Source organism: Dama dama, chromosome 9, assembly GCF_033118175.1.
Source record: "Dama dama isolate Ldn47 chromosome 9, ASM3311817v1, whole genome shotgun sequence".
NCBI lineage: Eukaryota > Metazoa > Chordata > Mammalia > Artiodactyla > Cervidae > Dama > Dama dama.
The window spans coordinates 23,821,740-23,839,831 of NC_083689.1; the positions used below are offsets into that span (position 1 = coordinate 23,821,740).

General features: G+C 60.3%; 2 protein-coding genes across 5 annotated transcripts in view; one reads left to right on the forward strand and one right to left on the reverse strand.

Moving 5' to 3' along the window:
• Positions 1 to 2: 2 nt before the first annotated feature.
• The window catches only part of FZR1 (fizzy and cell division cycle 20 related 1), an 18,418-nt gene continuing 328 nt past the window's right edge, over positions 3 to 18,092 (reverse strand). Inside the window, exons 2-14 of one of the 4 annotated variants that reach the window (XM_061150703.1) lie at positions 6,962 to 7,082; positions 5,769 to 5,838; positions 5,603 to 5,666; positions 5,405 to 5,532; positions 4,930 to 5,012; positions 4,464 to 4,647; positions 3,763 to 3,828; positions 3,260 to 3,362; positions 2,993 to 3,177; positions 2,666 to 2,899; positions 2,276 to 2,380; positions 1,691 to 1,792; positions 3 to 1,405 (exon numbers count right to left, since the gene is read on the reverse strand). In XM_061150703.1, the coding sequence (XP_061006686.1) occupies positions 1,364 to 1,405; positions 1,691 to 1,792; positions 2,276 to 2,380; positions 2,666 to 2,899; positions 2,993 to 3,177; positions 3,260 to 3,362; positions 3,763 to 3,828; positions 4,464 to 4,647; positions 4,930 to 5,012; positions 5,405 to 5,532; positions 5,603 to 5,666; positions 5,769 to 5,838; positions 6,962 to 7,017 (1,422 nt within the window). In that variant the 5' untranslated portion in view covers positions 7,018 to 7,082 and the 3' untranslated portion in view covers positions 3 to 1,363. Of the gene's footprint in view, positions 1,406 to 1,690; positions 1,793 to 2,275; positions 2,381 to 2,665; positions 2,900 to 2,992; positions 3,178 to 3,259; positions 3,363 to 3,762; positions 3,829 to 4,463; positions 4,648 to 4,929; positions 5,013 to 5,404; positions 5,533 to 5,602; positions 5,667 to 5,768; positions 5,895 to 6,481; positions 6,659 to 6,961; positions 7,083 to 18,092 lie in introns of those variants that run through there. The other 3 variants (XM_061150701.1, XM_061150702.1, XM_061150700.1) reach the window with 3 other exon arrangements.
• DOHH (deoxyhypusine hydroxylase) overlaps positions 17,607 to 18,092 on the forward strand; it is a 22,931-nt gene continuing 22,445 nt past the window's right edge. Inside the window, exon 1 of the mRNA XM_061150707.1 lies at positions 17,607 to 17,629. The gene's annotated coding sequence lies outside the window, so the exon portion shown is untranslated. The remainder of the gene's footprint in view (positions 17,630 to 18,092) is intronic.

Below are 18,092 nucleotides of genomic sequence, written 5' to 3' on the forward strand. Positions count from 1 at the left end.
GGTGCGGTAGACACAGGACTGTTTTCTTATTAAAAAAAAAAAAGACTCAAACAAAAATAAGACCTGGACCAATGGGCATACACATGTCTATATACACTGTCCCTCTGCCCCCTGCAAGCAGCTGGGGGCAGGCCCACCCTTCCCCAAGTTCAGCCACCCGCGCACCCTCTGAATGCTAGGGCTTTAAGAGCTGTGACCCCTGTCTTCCCCAGGGGTGGGGGCGGATCAGTGCTCCCTGCCAGCGAGCCTTAACATTTGGGGACTGATTTACACAAACACAAAAACAAATCCAAAGGAAAGTCACAAATACGTATGTACACATGCACACACTGGCTGCTGAGGGGCAAAGGTACTCAGAACCAAGAGCAGGGCTCCTGCAGGGCCTGCCCCACCCTGTCCACGTCCATCCATGTCCTCCCACCTCAGAAGGGGAGGGGGAGGCAGCTGCTTGGGCCCTTGGCCACACCTGCCTCGCCTCCCTCCTCCGTCTCCTCCAGGTGCAGCAGAAACAGGGTGAAGGATGACAGGGAGGTGGGCCCAGAGCCAGGGGAAGCTCAGGAAACTTCTGGGGGACCCTGGCTGGAGGTGCAGACAGGACCCACTAGGGTAGCCTGGAAGGAAGGGCTGGGGAGGGCCAGGCACCCACAGGACCTGACCCTTGGGGTCGAGTCTGCCCTCAGGCTACCCTGACTGTTACCCTACAAGTGCCAAGAATCACAGTTGCCTGTGACCCCGTGAGCAACGAGGGCTCAGCTGGGGTGAACACGTGACAGCAGACAGACTCCCCCTAGAGTTCTCCTCAGATAACAAGTCCACCTTGAGATGGCCTCTGGCATGTAGCCTGCCTGGGGCCTGCTCCCAATGTCGTGCACTCAGAGTCAGCGGGGGGCGGTCGGGTCAGGGAGAGCAGAGGCGGCTGCAGAGAGACCCCTCAAGAGGGCACGTCCCTGTGAGCCCTCCCGGCCGACCAGCGTGGTGTCCAGCTGTCCTGTCCTGCAGCAGGCGTGGGCAGCGGCGGGCACATGCTTCCGGGCATAGCATGCAGCCCTGATGAGGCAGTGGTGCTGACGGATGATGGAAATGGCCAGTCCAGCAGTCGTCCTGCGCTGGGCACACTGTCCGAGCCGGGGCCGCCCAGGGTGGGGAGCCAGAGCCCCACTCCTGCTGCTGCCCGCCCCGGCCCTGCCCCAAACACCGGCCAACAGGGTTCACAATCAGGCTTTAATGGAATCTTCAGGGTCTCTCCAGGCCCGGCTCCCGCCCCACCCTGCTGCCGATCTTGGGCCCGTGTGGGGGGGAGCAGAGGGTCCATGCACGCTGACAAGGTGTTGCTCTGCGACCAAGACGGCCGGTAGCTGTGGGTTTACCGGATTCTAGTGAAGAGGTTGAGGACGGACACGGACTCCTGCAGGACACACAGGGGTGATGCTGAGCCCTCAGCCCAGCCCCGCCGCTCAAGTGTGGGAGGGAAGCTCTGCCCAGAGGGACCCCGAGGCTCTGGGCCAGAGGAGGGGCCTGTGCAGGCACCTGGCATGGTGAGCGCCCCAGGATGTGCAAGGGGGCCAGGCGATGCAGAAGCAGAGAGGGGTGGGGGTTCTGGAGAGATCCCAACTGGCAGGGGGGGCGGGGGGGGGGGGGGCCAGGACATGCTGGGGGCACACAATTGGGAACATCTGGTGCTGATACCGACCCACTTTACCTTTGTTGAACGGGTTTTGCTAAAGACATTCCAGAACCTCAGTGTCTCGTCTCCAGCACCGGTGACTATGGCCTCTCCATCAGGGGACATGGCCTACGGGAGGAGAGAGAGGCCACTGTCCCCGCGGCTGCAGGCACCCGGGGAAAACACAAAGGACATCCTGCCTGCCGTAACAAGGGACGATCTCTCTGTGCGATTCGGCAAAGGACTCGCTGGCTTAAGGACAAAAGTGTTTTTTGGAAAACACCAAAATGTTGATGAGGGCATGTGTGTGAGAAGAGGGGCTCCTATCTCCAGACACATGAGAACAGTTGCTTAATGAACCTTCTAGAGATGACCTGAGCAAGCACACGGGGTTATCTGCAGCAGCTTCCACTTCCATGTGGAAGCAGACACCTGGAGATCACACAGTGGACAGAGCCACCCTTGCTCACAGGGCAGGGAGTTGGTGAAACAGACTCAGAGTGACAATGCCTCTACCTGTCACTTGGTCCCGGGGCCCGGAGCTGGCCCAGAGTGGAGGACAGACCTGGGCAGCTGGGTATACTGCCTCTTGGGCCTGGCAGGCAGACTCACCAGATACAGGACACGATAGGAGTGCCCGGTCAGCTTGGCCACCTGGGTCAGAGAGGGATACTTCCAGACCAGGATCTGGTTCTGTGAGTAGCCGTGCGTGCTCACCTAGGGAACAGAAAGGGCACTATGCCAGCGTCCCAGGCCCCTAGATGCATCCACAAGGTGCAAGAGCACTAGGGCCTGCCTGAAGGGTGCAGAGACCAGCAGGTGACATACACCAGCCTGGCTCCCTGGTCCACGACTGGACCGACACAGGGACCAATTGCCCATGAGAGCCCTTGGGCCTCTCTGGGGGTCACTGGGTGTGGGCTCCTGGGTGAGGTTCTGCCAGACCCGGCTGGCTGGGCCCTGCCCGCCTGCTGCCCACCCGTCCTGTACCCCACCACTCACCAGCTCGTTGGCGTGCTTGGACCAGGCCAGGTTGCACACCTGGGAGCCGGTGTCAATGCACTGCAGCGGCTGCCCCGTGAGTGTGTTCCAGAAGCGGATGCAGCGGTCAGCCGTGCCACCCCCGGATGCCAGCAGCCCGTGCTGGTGGGGGGACCAGGCGATGGCCTTGACGGCGGCCAGGTGCTCCGTGTACTGCTGCACGGGGCTCAGGCTCGAGTGGTTCCACACCAGCAGCTGCGGGGACGGGGCCGTGAGGCTGGCGTCCCTCGGGGCACACCCCCGTCACCCTGCTCCACAGAGGGGGCTGCAGGGAGTGAGCTGGCCTACCTTGTTGTCATTGCCTCCCGAGGCGAGGAGCTGGTGGTCGGTGGACCACTTGAGCCCGCACACCTCTTGCCGGTGGCCCTGCAGCCGCCGCTCTGACTGCAGGGGGGGCGTGCGAATGTCCCTCTGCAGGATCATGCGGTCCCGGCTCCCGGACGAGAGCTGGTCAGCGTTCCAGGCCAGTGCCCCTGCGGCCAGGTGGAGGGCAGGCTGAGGATGCAGCCTGGCCCTGCAGCACACCCCCACCCTTGCCCCCAGGCAGCTCCTCACCGACACGCGCAGTGTGGCCTTCCAGCATGGACAGCTTCTTCCCCGCAGCAGCGTCCCAGATCTGCACGAAGCCCTTGTGTGTGCCGACAGCCACCAGGTTCCCCTAGGATGGCAACATGGGCAGGTGTCAGGTCCAGCATGGGGCCCTCCCCTCCCCCTCCCTCCAAAGTCTCTTAACGCATGGGCCATCGGATCCCTCTCCTAGGAACCCAGGCAGATAGTCATGTGGAGCTTAGGTTTGTTAAAACCCACATGACATGCGCAGAGATCCACATGCATCAACGTGTGGAGTGAACTTGCCCGCCCCCGTGTCTGTCATCTAACCACCTGCACCAGGCTGGGGACAGCCAGGGTACAGACGTCACTAGGGCTGGACAAATGACCATAAGGCTCCTTCTGGGTGTGCAAGGCCCCCACCACTGTGGAAGCCCCTCCAGTGAAGTCCAGTCAGACCTCCCCTGTGCCAACCCTGCCCAGCAAGGGGATGGAGCTGGTGTACTGACCCTCTCAGACCAGCCCACGGAGGTCACTGAGTCCCCTTCCACGGAGAGGTCACAGAGCCGGGTCACCTGGTGGAAGGTGTAATGTTGGTGCGACAGACGTGGGGCCCACTCCTCCTTTAAGGCCCAGACTGTCTGTCCATCCATCCACCCACCCCTCACTCTCATTCCCTCACAGCTCAGGCCTGTGAGCAACGGCCTCACTGTGGGCCCCAGGAGGTAGCTGGGAGCTGGGGGACACACACAAGCACAGTGATGCTGACTGCACAGACTTGAGGGGCATGGGCATCACAGCTGGGGGGCCCTGCAGCAGGCGTTGGCCACGGGCTGTATGGGATGTGTATGCGGTGTGCCGGTGTCCCTGTGGGGGGCTCCACTCGCTTTTTCTGAACCCACCAGCATGTATTTCTGTCCCTCAAACATGCCACCATGGGGGCCAGCAGCCACTCAGAGGAGGGGGAGTTACTGCTGGGTGGGGGGCCCTGTGTTCAAGCCGGGAGCAAAGACTCTAATTCCCAGAAGCCAGCCCGGGGCAGGGATGGTCTGCAACCTGAGGAGACAAGGGTAGGAGGAGGGGGTGGCTGGGAACCATCCAGGCCCCAGCAGCTCCCCCATCGCTCACACAGGGCCTGGCCTGGCTTGGTCGCTCCCTAGCACCACTCCCCGCAACACACATACATGTGCACGCGCTCAGCAGCACCCACCTGGCTGGTGCAGGCACTCCACAGGTACACGCAGGTCCCCAGCCCCACGCTGAGCACGTTGAGGGAGGACCAGTCCACCAGGTTCAGGTAGAAGTCGTCCTGCAGCTCAGGAGCGTCCAGGACCTTGAAGGGGATCTTGGAGATTTTGCGTGTCGGTTTCCGTGGAGACCGCAATAACTTCTGACTGCAGGGCGGGGGTGGGGCAGTGGCTTTGCAGTGACTGCACAGACTTCACAGTCTCCCTTTCCAGCAGCCCCCGGTGTTTCCCACTCATCCTGACTGACACTCTGTGACTCCAGAACTGTGGGTGACCCCATGGCCACCGACCCTCCGGCATGGGTGCTCAGCCACCCTTAGCTCCGACAACCCACTTTCCCTCTGCCTGGCGCCTCCTCCAGGAGCCTCCCTGACCTGTGCACAGCCCCCAGCATTGCCCCCTCCCCAGCTGGTGTGGGTCTGGACTCACCTCTTATTGCTGACGGGGGACAGGGAGTACGGGGACACGTCATTGCCATCATCGGGGCTAGAGCGCTTGGTGCTGAGGGAGTACTGCAGGTGGGGGACACCTCTGAGCGGATGCTGTGCCCCAAAGCCCCGGCGCCCTGAGCCCCTGGGAGGGGAGCACACAGGGCGCCAAACCAGAAGTGCTCTGACTGGAGATGCGTGTCCCCAGCAAACCAGGCCTGGCCCCCGAGGTGTCCTCCCACAGGCTTGCTGGTGTCTGCCCATCTCTCCTGTCCCACAGCCACCAGCTCCTCAACTCAGGGTCAGGGGAGACCCAAGCCAGGCCTCTGACGCCGCCCTGGGGCTCGCACGTGAAAGGGGTGGTGGGTGGCTTGTGGTGAGCCTGGCGTGAGGCAGGGGTTAAAGGGGCCCCCACCCTCTGGGACTCCAGCCCCGGGCAGGGCTGCGCAGGAGGCAGCGGCGGCCAGCGGGCTCACCGTGAAGAGGCCCTTCCTCTCAGGCGTGGAGGGCTGCAGCCGGCGGTCCTCTGTCTGTGGGTCCTGAACCTTCTCAATGCCAGCGCCCAGCAGCTCGTTCTTGAGCAGCGCCGAGTAGGCCAGGCCATCTGTGGGCACCAAGCTCCGTGAGGCCAGGCTGGGGTGAGGGGCTGGGGCCAGGGGAACCTGAGTGCTGACCTTTGCCATTGTCCGAGGTGGCGTCCTTGGCTTTCCGGTTCTGGCTGGGGGATTTTTCATTTTCCTGTGGGTGGAGAGGGGAAGGAAGAGTGAGTGGGAAGGATGGGCCCCTACCCCTAGGCTGCACAGACAGGGTCTCACCCTCCGCCCTCCGGCAGCCCCTCACATTAATCCTGTGGAAATTCACGCTCCAGTTGGCACCAGCTCGCGAGGGGATGAAGCGGTCTCCGTGCTTGCTGGGGGAGGACACAGGGGAGTTGGCAGGGGTCAGGGTTCGCCGCATCTCCGCCACCTGGAAGGACGGCAGGGTGGGCTGGGTGCCTCAGAGCCCCCAAGGCCACTGTCTCCTTCCTGACTGAGGCCCCGCCCACTATGTCTCCTTGTCCATGGCCTCTGGCTGAGGATTTGATCTTGGGAGTAACCCATGTGCTGGTGCCTGTGAGTGGCACCACATCTGAGGCTCAGTTCGTGTGTCCCACTCCCTGGCAGGAAGAGGCCAGAGAGCGAGAGCCCAAGTGTGGGCATCGCCACGAGCTGCAATCCATTTCCCAGGGTCACACACGGACAGAAGAGTTGACGGCACAGAACACAGAGCGTCCAGTCTGTGGTCCCGCCACCCACATCCCCACACAGTCTCTTCCCCGGCCCCGGCATCAGGCAGTGGGAATGTCCCAGGAACGTCCTTTCTCCTATAAGGGAGGTTCAACTGTGCTCCCTAGAGAGATATGCTGAGGTCCCGCCCCTGGGACCTGGGGTGCAACCTTAACTGGAAACAGGGTCCCTGCAGGTGTTCTCAAGTTAAGATGAGCTCACACTGGAGCAGGGTGGCCCCAAACCTAAGGCCTGTGTTCTCAGAGGAGACAAGAGACATCAGCTCACAGACGAAGGGGACGCAGAGACAAGGCAGAGGTGGGGCGGACAGGTCTGTGCGCCAAGGAGTGCCAACAGCCCCAGACACTGGAAGAGGCGGGAAGGAGCCCACTCTGGACAGCCTGCGCAGAGCCAAGAGTGCTGAGAAGCGGTGGGCACAGCCTGCCACATTTGGGAGCCTACAAATAGCGGAGGGGGTGGGAGCTTGGGAAAGAGCAAAACAGCTCCCCCCATTCCTCTGTCCCAGTCCCCCAGAGAATGAGGGGTCTGTGGCCCCAGCAGCAGAGGAAGTGTGGGGAGGTGCTGGGGGGGTTCACACCTGGGTGTGACCATGCTGCCACCGTGGGGGCAAACGTGTGCGTCACCTGTTGGGCACCTCTGCTCTCAATAGACAAAGCCCAGCGGCTGAGCACACCTGGGCCCCCACCATCCCCACCCCACAGGCTCCACTGGGCAGGATGGCGCTGGCACGCCAGCCCCAGCACTCACGCACGGCATCGTGTTCTCGTTCTGGATGACGATCTGCCGCAGGAGGCGCCGCTCATAGTCCTGGTCCATAGTTAGGCGGGCAGGCACGGCCTGCCAGCCGTGCTCAGCGGCCCTGGACGGCCTGTTGGGGAGAGGGGGAGAGGTCAGCACTGGCAGACAGCGGCCCCCTGGTCGACAGCCAAGTCCCCCGGCCATGTGGGGCCTTCCCCCTAGGAGCCCAGAGGGCCGTGATGGGGCAGACAGGTTCCTCTCTGGTTGTCCTGTGGGGAACCTGCCCCCAGGCCCCCTCCTCTTCCCGCACAGGGCCCGGCACCTAGAACCCATGCTCCGCAACAAGAGAAGCCACCACAATAAGAAGCCCACAGTCTCGCCACCTCTGGACCACATCCTCGCTCCTGGGGCCCCTAGAGAGAGGAGGGGTGGTGCTGATGCCTCTTCCTCTAAGCAGAGCAGCTTTGGCCCCAAAGCACAGAAGAGGGTGCAGGAATGGGGAGGGGGTCCATCAGCTGCCTGGCCCTCCCCATGGAGCTGACTGGGCACGAGGCCTGCCTGGTGGAGGGACATCGCCGCCAGTGGACAGACAGGTCCCCCACCAGGTCCCCTAGTCGGGAGGCCACTCTGAGGACAGGAGTCAGAGTGCAGCATGAGGGGAGGCTGGAGAGAGAGGCCTGAGGCAGGAGGGCTGGCACCTTCCAGGACAGGATGCCGCAGAGAGCAGCGATCCCTTTCCAGGGGGACAGCAGACCTGGGTCCGGGGTGCCCATGACCACACACTAGCCTCTCACCTCCCGATGGAGGGCAGCATGAGGCTCAGAGGGAGCACGGCATCCCCAGACCCCGCTGCTTCTCCCCACCACTGTCACTCTACTTCAGCTGGAGGGCCACGTGCAGGTGGGGCCAGGCTAGCTCCAGCTCCCGAGCCTCCAGGCCAGCACAAAGCTGGTGACAGACCAAATATGAATCAGGAATTAAGTCTACTAATACACATTCCTAGATGTGGTGCCTGGCGAAGTCCACTCCTGCCTTAAAAACACATACATGGCAAAGAACACACAACATGAAATTCGCCATCATCACCACGGCTGAGTGCACAGCTTAACGCGCTGGCTCACTCGCACTGCCTGCAACCATCCTCCCACCATCTCCGGAACTGCCCCGTCTTCCCAAGCTGAAGCTCTGGGCCCACGAAACACTCACGCCTCACTCTGTCCGTTAAACACTTGACTCCCCAGCCCCTTGCCCCTGTCAACTCTTCAAGAAATCAAATACACACAGTCACGCGACCCAGCAAGTGCACTTCAAGATAAGACACAGATAGACACCCAGGAGAAAGGAAAGAGACCCTCAAAGAAGCCAGTATTCAAGTGCCTTTACATACACTATAAACAAAAACCAGGAAGAGAAACCCAAGAGTCGTCAACAGTGAATGGATAAACAAATGTGGTCCATCCACACAGTGGAGTATCACTCAGTCTTAAAAAAGGAAGGAGGTTCTGATACCTGCCACACCACAGGTGGGCCTTGAGGACATGATGCCCAGTGAGAGAAGCCAGACAGAAAAGGCCACATACTGTGTCATTCCACTCTTAGGAGGTCCCAGAGTTGTCAAATTAATGCAGACAGAAAGGAAATCAAAGAACATTTGCTCTTACACGTGACCACAAGACTACAAGACGCTCAGGCGGATCTGCCTACGTCCTACCCCCACAACCTCAGACACAGGCTCCCCGAGTTCCTGGGCCTAACCCTGGGCTGAGACGCGGGCACTGGCACAAGCCTGTCAGGTCCTTGTCCCTCACTGGGATTGTGCCACGCACTATCGCACAGGGCGTCCTCAGTGTGGCTTTGGCCCAAAGGCAGACACTTGGCCAAAGCAGAGCCCGTGGGGTTCGACCCTGAGGGACTGTAACAGCCACCAGTCACCTGTGAATTGGCTGCCTGCACCCGCTTGCAAAGATGAGGACGGTGAGGCTGGGCAAGGGGTCAGGAGCCGGTGGGGCAAATAGGGTTCCTGCCTGGAGGTCCACCTGCCCTCCCTCCCCCACCCCGGGCCCACGGCACCCCCTCACTTGGCCTGGGGCTCTTCAGAGCCCATGCTGGCCCATATCCCTGTCATGGACAGATAGCGAGCTTCCCGCTGAGACAAACGGGGTTGCAACACTGCCAGCCCCCACTCCCATTTCCGGTGAATCTGTGAAAGAAGCCACCCCTTCGTGGCCATTGGCATCCTGTCTGGCAGAGGTCCCTGGACGCGTTTTGTCCACTGTGGCCACAAGACAAAGCCTCTGAAATGACTGCCAGTCATCTCCCTCTCTGGCCTTCTACTCCTCCTCCCCCAAGGGGCCTGTGAGCAGGCTATGGACACTGAGAGGAGCCACGAAGCTGTTCCAGCACCCGAGTTGGGTCAGTGGCTGTCCCTGCTTGGCAGACACGGAAACCAGGCTCAGAGGGCTAACTTCCCAGCCCGACCTGCTGAATGTACTCCGCAGACCTCAACAGGGCCTCCACTACTGCATGGCGGGCAGGAAGCTCCCTGGAGCCCATGTGCTCAGTGGCAGCCCCTCTGGGGCCTCAGCTCAGGGATGGCGAGGGGGTTGCCCACAGGGCTGATGGAAACCACGGCCTCTCCATTCAGACCAAAGCCACCATGTCAGTGCCCCTAGCGGCTCCTTGTGTGGGCAGATGGCAGGGCCCAGAGAGCAGTGCAGATGCAGCCCACACACCAGAAGTTAAGAGCCCAAAGCACTGAGGTCATTGCAGAGTACGTGGAGACTGGTTTTCTGGGATGCACAAAGGAGCTGCTGCTAAGACGCTGAGTGTCCAGGCACCGGGTGTGCACTGAATCTGAATCCAGTCAGCACGCCCGTGTGAAGCGCCCCTCGCCATCTGTGGGCTACATCCCGACAGGACAGTCTGCAGAAGGCCGTGCAGCGGGCAGGCGACTTACTGCTGACAGGTGTGGTTGCTGAGGATCAGAGAAGTCCCTAGTCCCTGATCGTGGCTGTGTTCTTTATATGGCAAAACGGGCTCTGCAGACGGGGTTAAGGCCCCTGAGATGGGGACGACCCAGGATTCCCTGGGAGGCCCAGTGTCATCACAGGGTCCTTATAAGAGGGAGGGGGAGGATCAGAAGCAGAAACGGGAGATGCTGACTCCCACCTCACACTGCAGAGCTCCAGGATTAGAGGACACACCCTCGCCCATGGAGGAGACACTCCCACCCGCTGTTGGCAGGAGCCGAAATCTGGCAACAGCTTCCAAAAGCTAAAAACGCACATGCTTTTTGACTTCCAAGAATTTCCGCTTAGAAACTCTGGCACGTGTTTGCACGTGTGCAAACCCATGTGTACAGGGAAGCTGCTGTATGCAGGCTGCTCAGGAAAACAGGGGACAGAGCTCAGATCTCTACCTGGGGAGACTGGCCTTTCCCCCTGCTGCCAGAGGCATTGCGGTAAAGGGGTGGGGGTCTTGGGGACCCACTGCACGCACAACACACTATGCAGAACAAGCTATTTTCAGAAGGCTTAGATGGTCGGCTCTGGGAAGAGGAACTAGAGAACAGAGTCTAGTGAGGAAGGAAGCCCTGGTCTCCTGCCTGGTCACTTTGTGCTTCTTGGACTCTGTGTCTCGGGAACTCGCCAGCCATTCACAGAAATAAGCAGCCAGACACAGTGGGGGTCACGCACGCCGGGCGTGAGACCGGAAGACTCTCCATGGTAGGGGCACGGCCAGCTGTGCACAGGAACACTCTGCCCCCGTTGCCTGTCTCCTAACAACTCCTGGCTTTCCAGCCGCTGCCCCACTGGAGGAGGCTTCCCCTGCAGTTTCTCACTAACCCCTGACCTCGCCCAGCCCTCTAGCCCGCAGGATTTCCAGTTACCAGGCACTCAGTACAACCTAGTGGTCCTCACCAGGGTGGTCCTGCCCTGGGGACACCGGGCCAAGCCTGGGGACACCTGTGCTTGTCATGACTGTGGGTGCTGGATATGCCACTCCACACCCCAGTGCCTGTCACGGCCCCCAGAGAGGATGACCCGACGCAGTGCTGGGGAAAGGCCCTAGAGGGCAAGGCCAGTGAAATGACAGCATGGGCTGGCAGGGACCCAGGGGCCAAAAGATAACCCAGTGTCCAAGCCCCAAGAGCCCTCCTGACAGCTCGGGTCCCACCAGAGGAGGAACACAAGGGCAGACGCTGGCTTCCAGGCACTGCAGCCCCGAGGGCGGGCAGGAACCACCCCTCCCTGAGCCCACAGAGGAAATGAGGTCAGACGGTGGCCTGCGGGGCAGGACCAGGATAGTGAGCCCCTCCCACTGTCGCTGCGAGGCCTCCTCAGGGGAGGGCAGCATCCTGGGCATACCTCTGGTGAGGTCGCGCCAGCCCTGCTTCCAGCAGTGCTCAGACCAACTGCAGGTCCTTTGGGGCCTTGCTTATCTTGAGAACCGCTCCTGCTGTTTTCCTGCTGTGGGGCTCTGAGGCCAAGGAGACACCCCGTGATGTGGCTCATGACTCAGGGCTCCAGGCAGCTGCCAGCCTTCCCTGTCCCCAAGGCACTGCTGACATCCCAGCCATCCAGGGCACTGTGGGTGCGAGCAGCCCCCCAGGTCCCCACCTGTCTGATGCTAGCAGGACGCCCCCGGTTATGTGGACCACTGATGTCTCCAGACACAGTCCAGTGTCCCCTGAGGTGGGGGGGGAGGTGCAGCATCAGCCTAGAGAGGGTGACTCTGGCCTCTGGGAGGGAGGTCACACAGGCTCCCCAGGTGGAGCACGGGGTAGGGAGGGGAGGACACAAGCCGGCAGAGCCCGTGGGCACTGCATCCCGGGGCACGGACTCTGCTCCCAGCCCTGTGGGGAGGCCATCAGGACACAGCTGAGGGCAGGGACACGAAGCCCACCTGTGCCGCTCCAGCAGCCAGCGAAGTGCCAGACAGTCCAGGTGCATGACTCAATGCAGTCCCCAGGCTCAACTCTATCTCCGTTCCACAAAGGAGGGACCCTGGGGCTCGGGAGGCTGGTGGGGACCCTGGCACCAGCAGGTCAGCCATCTAAAGCTCCCAGGCCCCCTCGGAACTGGTCATCACAGCCAGGGTGCAACAGCACCAGCCGGCTCAAGTGGCAGCTATCCAATCAGGGGTCATAGCGACCTACGCCTGGGGCTCCTTGAGAACCATCATCTCGGGGCACAGCCTCTGAAGGGGTCCCTGACCCTCCAGGAGGCCCCCTCCCGGCCCACGAGGCGTGCAGGTGAAGATCGTGAAGACTGTGGCGCCCCGGTGCCAGGCCATGGCTTCCTGACCATCAGCCCCTGAGAAGGCAGGGTAACTGGTTGTCTTATTCCAGCCAGACTCTGAGGGGCAGGGGAGAAGTTCCACAGAGAGACCCCCAACCAGAAATGGTGGGTCTTCCAATTTTCTGCTCCCAGCAGAGTCTCTGCTTTTGCCTCTTCCACGTGGGCGCAGGCTGGCCGGCCCTGGCGGATCCCCTTCTTGCAATCATCACCAGTCCCAGGGCGGGCTGTGGAGGGGGACAGAGCTGGCTCTGAGTCTGGGCTTCGACCTTTACTGGCTAACTGGCTCGGGCAAGCAACTTCTCCTCCCTGAACCTGTCTCATCTCAAAAGTGGGGATAACGGAGTAACACCACAAGTGCAGGGGTGAAACCGGGTGCAACTTCCACGGAGCAGATGGTAGAGAATCTGACCCAAAGGGGACGCCAGGGAGCGGAGCTGGTCTCCTGGGCTCAGTGAGGGGCTCAGTGAGGGGCGCACGACAGGTCCCAGCTGCACCTGCTTCCCGCCCCTCCACTGCCCAGTGACGTAGGCTGTGCGGCACGTGGGGAGGACAGGGCAGGGCCCCATCTTCTCCTCTACTGTCCCCAGAGGTGACAAGAACTGGTCTCCCCTTGGACAAGGGAGCATCATCCTGAGAACAGGAGAGGAGTGGGATTCCCACCAGCATGAGGGCTGGCGGCGGCTGTACAGGCATTGACTCCTGACTAGGACCTGCACTCTGGCCCTTGCCACCGCGAAGGCACAGACAGGGACCTGAGAAGGGAGTGGCTGCACCTGCAGAGGGGGCCCAACCAGCTAGCAGCCCCTCACGTCTAAAGACAAGAAAGGACAAGGCTGTGCCCAGGAGGGGACAGAGTGCCTTCCAAGCGACTGAGGAGAATCACTTGGGGTGGGGGGGGGAGGCCTGGCGGCGCACCTGAGCCTCTTGTCTTTCATTCATTCATTCACTCACTCATTTAGCAGAGGCTTACAGCCCCGTTTGCAGGCAGGTGTAGCAGCTGCCAAGCAGGGAGTCTCCTGGGAGTCTTGGAGAGCCTTGTCAACACAGCTCTCCTGCCCGTGACCACACCCCCAAGAGAGTCTCACTTCCAGGTGAAACTGCCATTCTAACCCTCACCCTCACCTCTCAGCTCAAAGGGCACACCCTCCCGTCAGACTGGGTGAAGCTTTCAGGCCTTAAGGGCATCTGAGTCTGCAGCAGCTCAAAGAATGCAAGCCTACGGAAAGGAAGAAGGACTCGAGCGCCACAGCAGTGACTCATGACCATCTATATGATCACAACTCCTGATCGTGTCCCACCAGGACCCCAGAGCCTTCACAGATCTCTGCGTCCGCCTGCACACCCGGGCACAGGGACCTCACCCCTCACAGGCAGCAGTGAGTGTCACAGGTACTTCCTCCATCTCCTCACTGTGGCTCCCACCCACAGGTCCAGGGTGGGAGTGGCAGAAGCAAAAGCCTAGCATGTTGAGGGCAGCCCCCCCCACACACACTGATACGCAGCCAGGTCGTTCCCTGTGGGGACCCTTCTGGGCACTGTGGGGTTGAGCAGCATCCCTGGCCCCACCCACTGATGTTGCACCCCCAGTTTTGATGGAGACTCTCTGGTTTAGGGGACTCTTTAGGGGGGAAAGTTGCCTCCTCCAGTTCTGAAGACTAGCACTGACCTCTCAATGCTTAGCCCTTCTATGAGTGCAGACAGACAGACACTCACGCCTACCCCCCATCTGTCCCCCCCACCTCCTCAAGCAGCCTCCCTGTCACCATGGCAGCCTGACCCTGCCTCCTGCAGCGGCTTCAGGCCTGGCAGAGATGACACTCTCACTGAGGGTCACAACCCTATGATTCCCAGACTAGTTCTGATCTGGGGAAGAGCTGGGGGTTGGAAGGCATGGTCTGGGGGGAGCACACTGGGGGCAGGAAGAGGGAAAGTGAGAAGGCTGGAACAATCTCCTGGGCTGTGCTTTGGGGAGGCTGGTGGCAGGGGTGGGGAAGGATGGGGGAGGGGCTTCATGAGAGCTGCTTTAGTGGGCTGGTGGGGAGCTGGGATCTGCCTGCTCAGGTGAGAAAGCAGGTGGTCCTAACAAGACTGGGGCGGGGGGGGGGGCGGTGTGGAGAGGAGGAGTCCCAGGTGAGGCTGGGGGACACAAGAGAGGGGGCTGGGCAGGTCTGAGGAAAGGGCCGCCTTTTCTGAACACACCACATGACACCTAGGGGAGGATGATGGGCCGCTGACCACGTGGGCCTGCAGTCAGGAGCCAGGTTTGGGCACCAGCAGCAACTGAGGACAGGAAACTGAGGGTGAGGGGAGGTCACAAAGAGTGAGCAGAGGGGTCCTAGCCGAGATGGAACAGGAGGGTGCCCCAGCTGTCCTCAGCAGCTCTCTTCACAACAGACAGAAAGTGCCAACAGTCCAGGGGCCTGCCAACTGGTGCAGAGACATGATAGAGCCCATCCACACGACAGAATTACCCAGTCACAAAAAAGAGGACATGCTACAGCATGAACAAACCCCAAAGATGTGATGCTCAGTGAGAAAAGCCAAACACGGAAAGCAACATGTTGTGTGATGCCATTTATATGAAATGCCAGGAAGACGTGGATCCAGAGACTAAGAGTGGGTTAGTGGTCACCAGGGGTGAGAAGGGGCTGGGAGTGAGTGCTGAGGGAAATGCTCTGGAACTAGTGGTGACAGATGCACACACCACATAAACATACTGAAAACCACCCAACTGCACAATTTAAGTGAGTGAATTGTGGAGCATGACGATTTTATCTGAGTAAAGCTGTTGCCCACAAAAATAAGATAGTAAGAGAAACATCAGTGGAGCAGTTAACCCTAAAGGAAATCAACCCTGAATATTCACTGGAAGGACTGATGTTGAAGCTCCAATACTTTTGCCACCTGATGCGAAGAGCCGACTCACTGGAAAAGACCCTGATGCTGGGAGAGACTGAGGGCAGGAGGAGAAGGGGGCAAAAGAGGATGAGATGGTTGAATGGCATCACTGACTCAATGGACTTGAGTTTGAGCAAACTCTGGGAGATGGTGAAGGACAGGGAGGCCTGGTGTGCTGCAGCCCATGGGGTCGCAAAGAGTTGGACATGACTTAATGTGTGAACAACAGTGGAGGAGACTGAAGGACAGAGGGGAAGGTGCAGGCTGCCACGTGAGTGGTGGCGGGATGACTAAAGGAGGCCGGGCCGAGGGGCGGCACCGTGCGTGCTCTCATTCCCTTCACACCCGAGGACACTGAGGCAGGAGAAGGCAGTCGCTTGCCCAGGACACAGCAGTCAGGGCCACCAACATCCCGTGGAGACTGTCAGGGGGAGCTTGGGCCCTGCGCCTGTCCTGACTTAAACACTCCCTGCCTGCACTGGGCAGGCTCCGCAGCAGCCAAAGACTCGGGGAGGCAGTAAGGTGCAGGCAGGGCCAAGACCAGAGGAGCTGACGAGCTGGCTGATACAATGAAGCAGCAGCACTGCTCCCAGCAGCACTGGGAGCTACTGGGGCAGAAGAGGAGGGCTGAATACCCCTTTCCCAGCTCTGCAGGCCACTGGCTCCCTGTGCCAATCCCCAAGATGGACTGCCCACTCTCTATCCGCTCCAGCCAGGGCTCTCCAGCCCCAGCGTCTCAGGGCACTGACACGGAGACTTGACACTCACAGGCTTTGGTCGGTGCTCTGGTCCCAGGCCTCCAACTTTGGCACCATGGACTTTCAGGATCAGGGCCATATCATTCTTGGTGGGGGACCATCCTGGGCGCCATGGGGTGTGAAGCCCCATTTCTGCCCCCACCCCTTCAATGTTAGGACCTCCCCAGTGGTGACAACCATAGATGTCCCCAGACATTGCCAGTGTCCCAGACAAAAATCTCCCGAAGAGAAGGATGACAGGGTGCTCCAAGTCGGCTGCTTTCTTTAAGAACAAGTCCCTCAATCTCCAAGTCAGCCCGGAGTCCCAGATAGATTGGAAGATAGATTGGCTTCTGATCCTCATCCCTCTCAGTAACACTGAGTGAAAGGTCCCCACAGCCAATGCCACTGTGGGCCTCCCCAAAGGCAGAAGTCACTGGTACACAAATCCTGCCCCAGTCAGCAGCCCCAATAAATATGAATGGCAGGTGACTTCCGGCCGGAACAGAGGGCCCAGTGTGAGCATCTATGAAGATCTGCTTCTGAAGCCTCTTGAGGCTTCAAGGTCCCCCGTGCCCAGCCCCAGACAGACGCCACCGGCCCAGGCACAGACTCTGAGACCTTCCTGGGCAACAGTCCTGGCAGCAAGCTGGCCAGCACAGTCACAGGAGACACTGCCCCTCACCACAGCAAAGCAAGTGTCCCTTGAGCCAAGCATTGTCTGATGACCAGGGCCCCGGGCTTTGGAGAAGCAGGGCCTGCATCATTAATGGAACCCTCTGGGAGCAATCAAACCTCACGACGCAAAGCACCAGTGAGTGGCCAGCACACCTGCCTCCACTCTGAGAGGAGTGTTCAGAAGAAACACGAGCCTGGCGTGGCCAAAACAGAAGGAACCCTCCACATCACAGGCCACGAGGACGCACGAGACAGTCTACCCACATATGGAATGGGAGGTGTTCCAAGCGACAAGGTACACCACTCTGGGGACGCCCCCCCTACCCCCACATCTCATCAGTTTCCAGAAGACAGATCCAGCCACTACCATCAGAAGAGACCCCTCAAAGGTCTTTATTACACAAACATTCCCACATGGCCCCATCTGGGGGAGGGATCTGGCTGCATGAGGTCTTAGTGGATGGTTTTTCTTTAGGTAAATTGTCCTCACTCAAGGGATGGTGAGAAGTGGGGTGGAGGGGCACAGAAGATGGGGTGTTGCCTCAACAGCCAGAGGCATGAGGTCATTGCTCAGTGTACCAGGGTGGGGGCGGGGGAATCTAGTCCCCAATCTAAAGGCCCTTGAACCCAGAGAAGATATGATGGGGGGAAACAAAACGGGTTTAGGCTGGACATGGACACAACGGTGGAACTCAGGCTTTTAATTGGGGGCAGGTCAGAATAGTGCAAGGCCAATGGGAGGCGGGGGTCAGTTTTTAGTTGTGGAAGATGGCTGTGATGGGGTGACTGTGGCCTTTCCCAAGGGGCTGCGCTTGTGCTTGGAGGAAGACCAGAATGATCCCGGGTTGGAGAGTGGTTGGGCACAGCCAGGCGGTCTCAGATTTTGGTGGAGTCAGCAGCGAAATGGAGAGGTGGATTCTGGGTGGGTCGTGGTCAGAACGGGACAAACTGAAAGGGAGGGAGGCAGGAGCAGAAACCAGAGGAGCCGGGAGCCAGAGGGACACTTATGTATTCAAAACTCGTCGTCTAACTGCTTCCGTGTGCCAGGAGCAGAGAGGGGCGCGGTGAGTACAATGGGGAGCGCCGACGGACAGGGTCTCCGCACCCTCAGCCCGGTTGTTCCAGGGTCCATAAGGCTTGGATTGTGTTTTATCCGGGCGGGGACGGGGGTTGGTCCAGACCTGAATGAGTCGTGACAGCTCGGGGCGAGCGGGGGGCAGTTTCAATTTGGGCCAGTCCGGAGCTCGGGAGATCCGAGGTTGACAGGCCAGAGATGCAGAGTACGGATTAGGGCGTCGGCCGGCCGTTTTGGTGGGCGGATTGGGGAGTCCCCCGGTTTAAGGGTGGTCAGAGCTCAACCTCATAATTATAAAGAACAGGGACGCTGACCTCGCGGGGAGATGGCGGGCTGCAGGTGGCTCGGGTTGGGGAGGTCACCCAGGGCCTGGTCTGGGGGAAGGCTCGGACATGGGGGTTCCGACGGGAGATGGGATGCTGAGGTTACCCGGGCCTAGCTCGGCTTGGGGA